The 6,682-nt window shown below is 39.5% G+C and overlaps 1 protein-coding gene across 1 annotated transcript; it reads right to left on the reverse strand.

Annotated features, from left to right (window-relative positions):
* Positions 1–1,353: 1,353 nt before the first annotated feature.
* Positions 1,354–2,181, reverse strand: LOTGIDRAFT_165094 (hypothetical protein; the record flags this gene model as incomplete). The annotated part of the gene is made up of 1 exon (XM_009061611.1): positions 1,354–2,181. One exon carries the CDS (start codon positions 2,179–2,181, stop codon positions 1,354–1,356), a length of 828 nt encoding a protein of 275 aa, XP_009059859.1.
* Between the last annotated feature and the right edge of the window lie 4,501 nt (positions 2,182–6,682).

The raw sequence follows: 6,682 nt of genomic DNA on the forward strand, positions 1-6,682 counted from the left end.
GAGAGTATTTGCATATACAGTGCATATCCTATGTGTTTCTCTCAGTGAGTCCAGGGAGCTCAGTGGTGCAGTAAGTTCAAGGAGCCAGGTGGCTCAGTGAGTTCAGGAAGCTGGGTAGCTCAGTGGCTCGGTGAGTCCAAGGAGCCAGGTAGTTCCTTTATTCAAGGAGGTGGTTGGCTTAGTGAGGTTTCAGAGCCAGGTGGCTCAGTGAGTCAAGGGCCCAATATTGCTCAGTGAGTAAAAGGAGCTAGATGGGTCAGTGAGTCCAGGGAGCTGGGTAGCTGTGTGAGTCCAGGGAGCTGGGTAGCTGTGTGAGTCCAGGGAGCTGGGTAGCCCAGTGAATCCATGGAGCTGGGTAGCTCTGTGAGTCCAGGGAGCTGGGTAGCTCTGTGAGTCCAGGGAGCTGGGTAGCTCAGTGAGCCATGTGTTTTAGTCTGTGTATTTTTTTGTCTCACTTACAGGAATGCTCCAAGTAAACAGCCATTAAAAGAAAAGAAGAATGATAACTCAATGGATGTAGAGGAACCAGCGAAGCAGACACCTCCTAAAAGAATATTTAGCTATAAGTAAGTTATCTTTATGCAGATAAAATTTGAAGAGGCTGATTTCAAAAATCATTCTATATGTTGTTAACTTTTTTTTTATCTTTCTAAATTTCAAGGTTCACTTTTTCAATTCTTTGTAGAAGTAGGAAGTCCACGAGAACACAAAAGCTTATTTAAGTGTGGTCTGTAATCAAGCATTGAGTTGCTTCCCTTTAATCTTCCACTATGGTGTTCTCATTTTTAACTGCTTTACTTTACACACTCATGGAATTTTCTTTCTTAATTAGCCCTATCTGCAAAGAAAGGTGTAAATCTCTATTTTTATATTGCAGAGTACCAAAGAATATATGTTTTGGACAGGGATCTATGAGGGGCTTCAATAGGCGCGGGCGTGGTGGGAGACATTGGCACCAAGTGAATAAAACCAAGGACACTAGTGTAGATATTGAGAATGTTGTCATGAAAGACTTGAATGATGCCTTGGAATCCTGAAATTGATGCCTTGGAAGGTGCCTGATAGTGCTCTTCATCCTTCTTTAGTGAAACTTTAAGTTTAAGGAGAAGAAAGGATTTGGCTCAACTCAAGCCTGCAACAAGAATCTGAGAGCTACTAAAATTTTGGATCAACGCTAGCAAACATAATTTTTTTACGTTTTGTTTTGTAAATATGAACACACATGCAATATTTGTGAATAAAATATGAGTGCTGTCAACCCTGTCATATGATATTGGCCATCTTGATTGGTTAATCAAAGCTATTTGGATAAAGTTAACCACCATCCCATCTCATTCTGGATTATTCAATAAGTCATTTGTATATTATATTAGAATTTATCATACAATAAACACATATAAAAATACAAAGAGGCAAGAGTAAATATGATTGTCGCAGATTCGTTCCTAAATTGATGAATAAGTCACCAAAACTATTCAAAGCGTTCTTGGCGTCATCCACCAAACCTTTAGCCGTATCTAGTGCCTTATTCCCCACATTTTCAAGTTTATCGTCAATATTGTTTAAGTCGACATCAGTCAGCTCATCAAATGTGTTTTTAGCATCATTGGCAAGATCTTTAGCACCCTGACCAATGCCTTCACCAATAGCTTTCCCACTGTCCACCAAATCTTCACCTGTCAACGAACCATCAATGACCTTTCCAGCAGTGTCGAGTGCCTCCTTATTGACCGCGTTTCCAAGAGCATTGTTCGTCAAGCTAGTAGATGCACCACCAATTCCTGTATCGAAGCTTCCCAAAAATTGATCCGGACTCATCTGCAGACCGCCATTAGCTATGATCTTTGCCACGACCTCTTGGACAACTTTCAAAGGATCCTTTTCCACTTCCTCCCAGAACTTCTCTGTGTCCTTAATTCCATTGGCTTTAGCGACTTCAGAGTCTTTGAAAAATTCCATGGATTCGGTCATAGAGTCCTTGTCATCACAAGCTATTGCAGCAACTTTGCTCATTTTAGAAAGCCTCGCACAAGATGTCTCTACTGTAGCACAGAGTGGTCCACAGTCCTTCAGCATTTCTGTGCAGGATTTGGCCAATGTGTAGATGGTACATGCCACTTCAATCTGAGGTGGTGCCCTTTTATCTCGTTCATTGCCTGAAAATGTAAACCACCTGGTCATGGAGGGTATCCATAACAACAATCTTATTGAAATACAGATCTGAATGTAGGTAATTAGGTCACAGGTAAATCGGTCACCGGAAATTTGGTCACAGTAAAAAGGTCACAGTAAAAGGTCACACGGTAATTTGGTCACAGTAAAAAGGTCACACGGTAATTTGGTCACAGTAAAAAGGTCACACGGTAATTTGGTCACAGTAAAAAAGTCACACGGTAATTTGGTCACAGTAATACGGTCACATGCTAATTTGGTCACAGTAATAAGGTCACACGGTAATTCGGTCACAGTAAAATGGTCACACGGTAATTTGGTCACAGTAAACAGGTCACATGGTAATTTGGTCACAGTAATAAGGTCACACGGTAATTTGGTCAGAGTAAAAAAGTCACACGGTAATTTGGTCACAGTAATACTGTCACATAGTAATTTGGTCACAAATTACCCATTTTCAGTGGTGTTGGTCATCTTATTCACATCAACCGCTTGTAGTTGATAACAAGATTCAATAAATGGTGGAGGACGGGCAATGTCACAACCTAATTAGGATCGTGACTTTGCCCTTGACTTAGCGCAAAATTCGTTAAAATTGGCTTCTAAAGAAGATAGAAACTACAATTTTTATCGGATTTGACTGAAACTTGGTATGCTTGTGTATATTGGTAGCATCTCAATACCCACTGATGTATGTCCGATTTCGTTGACCTCTTCTGAGTTATGGCCCCCGACTTAGCGCAAAATTTATTGAAATTGACTTTTAATTCAAATTTTTTTTCTGATTCGATTGAAACTTAGTTTACCTGTGTATATTGGCTACATAGAAGTAGTGATGCTATTTATAAGGCGAAAGCCGCGATGAGATTTGCTGCTGGTGGGCGTATAGCCTTGTGGGCGTCCGCTCGTATATATTAGCACCGTTGCTCGTAAATTTCCACGCCTGTCCCAATGACCTGAGCGTTTTTCAATTTTCGGGTAGGGTGAGATGGGCGCCCTTCAGATACGTGAGATACGTGCGAAGCATCTCACCCTACCCCCACCCGAAAATCGAAAAGAATCTGCTTTGAAACGCTCACGTTATTGGTACAGGCACGGAAATTTATGAGTAGTGGAGATTATATATAAAATACATATTAAAGTCAATACCGGATGATTTCACAGGCTGCATTCAGTGAGTGAGAATTCTGTAATTTGGAATGGCGAGAGTCGGCAAAAGTTAAACGGTGGTATGACTTGCAAGCTTAAAAGGCAGACCGGTGGCGGGTTGTATCAGCAATAACTATATAGCTGCAGATTGACAGGTATACCAAATACTGTTCGACCGTTCAGGGCCCCACAAGGTCCATCCATCTCTGGCAGAGGGCAAGCAGAACACTATATTATGTATTATGAAATAAATATCACTACACCAGTTACCAGTAATTTCATTTTACTAGTTTTGCCTTGACCAGATCACTGTGTGACCATATTACTGTGACCAAATTACCGTGTGACCGTATTACTGTGACCAAATTACCATGTGACCCTTTTACTGTGACCAAATTACCGTGTGACTTTTTTACTGTGACCAAATTACCGTGTGACCCTTTTACTGTGACAAAATTACCGTCTGACCTTATTACTTTGACCAAATTACCATGTGACCTTATTACTATGACCAAATTACCGTGTGCCCTTTTACTGTGACCAAAGTTCCGGTGACCGAATTTCCTTTGACCTAATTACCGCACCCCACAGATCTGGATATCTCGTTTCCTGATCTTTTCTCTGCGTGATACCACTTTACAGTGGGTCGGGACCCTCTCCCAGACGTAAAGTGCTTTGGTCCTCTAAAATTTCTTCTACTGAGGGAGAGAATTGCCGGTGAGCTCCCTTGCCCAATTGATAAATCTGAAATCTCTTTTCCAACCAATCGACTGTTCCGTACGTGAAAGCATGATGTGCTACAGTGCATGGCTAGCGACACCTACTATAATACTTATTAAAATGCAGTTGTAGGTACAGGGGGCAAATGGTTTCAATTTCTACTTCAATATTTCTAACAAAAAATATCAATGTCTATATGTTTTCGCCCCTAAATATTTGTCAGAGAGGCTGGCTCCACCACAGAAGTTAGAGTGAAGCTCAAATTCGATAAAATAATTCTTACCGATCGTTTCCAGTAAAATCAACGACAGACAGGTTATGGTAAATATCAGCTTCATTTCTCCAAGAGCATTTTTTTTCCTCTGAAACATTATTATGATACTTTACAAATAATAAATATAAGAAAACAAATTCTTTAACCCGACAACAAAATGTAAACTTGATATTACATACAGAGACGCGTAAAACCTGTTTGAATAATTTTAATGTATTTGAAAATATAATACACCGTGTCTATAAGCTTATCTGCATGTACATTGTGTATGCTGCATTTGACAATAAACTGCTTAATGTGTATAGGAAAGAGAAACGAAATCAGCCAAAGGAACGTTCGTTGTACTCTAGTCGCAGTGTAACATGATCACTTAGCCTGGGCATGTATATTGTGATTATAACAGGACGTTTAACAGGACAACTTTCCACGGATGGCTGCGGGGGAAGGGTATATGATTATGTGGTCTTATGATTCTCACTTGAGACAAAACACTTTACGATCCTCGTTTAGGCAACCATTGAAACAGGCTGACACCATTGGTAGGCCTACCCCTCCCAATATTCCGATTAAATTTTATTAATTCTTTGATCGGAAACATCATATGCATCAAGAGAGTATTAGTGACCAGATAAGGAGCTTAAAACCCAGTGTTCGTCAACAAATTATAACCTTACCATACAGAGCAATGAATTACATGAAAAAACAAGTTTAACTTCCCAAATCTTCTGTTACCGTTCAACTGACAAAAACTATCCACCGATGGCCACCAGAAAGAGAGATAGATAAGCCCCCCCCACCCCCCCTCCCTCCGAACCCCCAACCTTTCCTTCAAATTCGCATATCTAAAAACTAACCAAAATCATACCTCGTTTTCAAAAATCAAATTTTCTCGACCATTTTATTTCATAACATATTAATATACGAACTTTATGAAAGGGAAAGATATGACATAGTAAACGCTCTATTTATTCGTCTTTCTATTCACGAATTTGTTTACAACAAAACACAATATACATGATCAAATACAAAAACTTTATGGTGGATTATTGTCGATTGTCTGTTTGAAGAAAATTGAATGAGTCAATCCTTTTCGGGAATTTGAATAAAAATAAAATTCAACCCACTACACCCCCTACGAAACGAACCCGTTATAGTGCCTGTCGATAGCTTGATATAATTGTCATTCTATTTTATATCGACGTCATACTGTGTACAATAAGGAAAAAATTGTTAAAACAGTAGTAACAGATTTCGATCTCTAGATATCACCCTTGAAGGATACATCGTGTACCGATCTCAATCTTACGACTAGACGTTTTCGGAGGCCCCGTGTGCTACAGACTGCACGTTAATGAGCCCTCTACAGTTGGAAATCAAAAAGAGTAGTCTAATGCCGCTGTCCTGGTGCCTGGTGCTAGGCGTTGACCTTCTTCATTAGCCCAATAAGGTGCAGAAGAGTAAGACGTAAATCTCCAATCATTTCATTTCAATTCATTTTTTTCCGGTAAGTGAGCGTGGTTTAACGAAATTGGGGGCGGGGCAGACTAATTAAAGGTACGCACAAAGACAGAGTTATAAGTTTAATTGATTAAAATGGTATAAATGTACAACATCATATAACAATTTCTACTACTATCTATCTAGAGACCCGAGTACGAACCAAACTCAACAAACAATTTGAATAATTTCTACACAATTAAAACATATATATACATTATATAGCGTATCCAAATACAGATTTTGACATAATTCGTATTTCGCGAATAGAGGTGTGGTTTGAATACCATAATTTTCTATTGCGCTTTGTCCAGAAATATTGGGACTTTTTGGAGCTTTTGTAGCCTTTGAAAGCCGAGTGCTAATTGGAAGTTTTTGACAATTCAAGAAAATTATAACATGACCATAACATTAAGATTGATTGCTGCAAGGGCAACAGGCTGCAAGTGCCCTCTATGCACACAAGAGCAAGTTTGCCCCCCCCCCCCCCCCCTCTATTTCAAAGATTTCGTCCCCGGACAACCTAGGCTAGCTAAGGGACAGTGTAATATTCAAGCGCATCTTTTTCACTTCACCTACACGTAGGACTACGCACACGGATATGTTACAATACAATACAATAAAACGTAGAATACGGTAGTCAAATCATGATCATATCCAGGTCCTCGTGGCAATATCCTGGCCATAAACGCACGTACATTGGAGTGAAGTGTATTCTAGTAAACGTCCATTAATGCATAGCCCAAAAATGGGCAATTAATCATAACAGCGATATTGGCAAAACAATATTTTTCCTTTCAAAATCACATAAATTAAATGAAAAAGTTTTATACTTTTATGTCCTACTTTTTGAGTTTCGCCATAAAGTGT

Source organism: Lottia gigantea, assembly GCF_000327385.1.
Source record: "Lottia gigantea unplaced genomic scaffold LOTGIsca_49, whole genome shotgun sequence".
In the NCBI taxonomy this organism is placed as follows: Eukaryota; Metazoa; Mollusca; class Gastropoda; family Lottiidae; genus Lottia; species Lottia gigantea.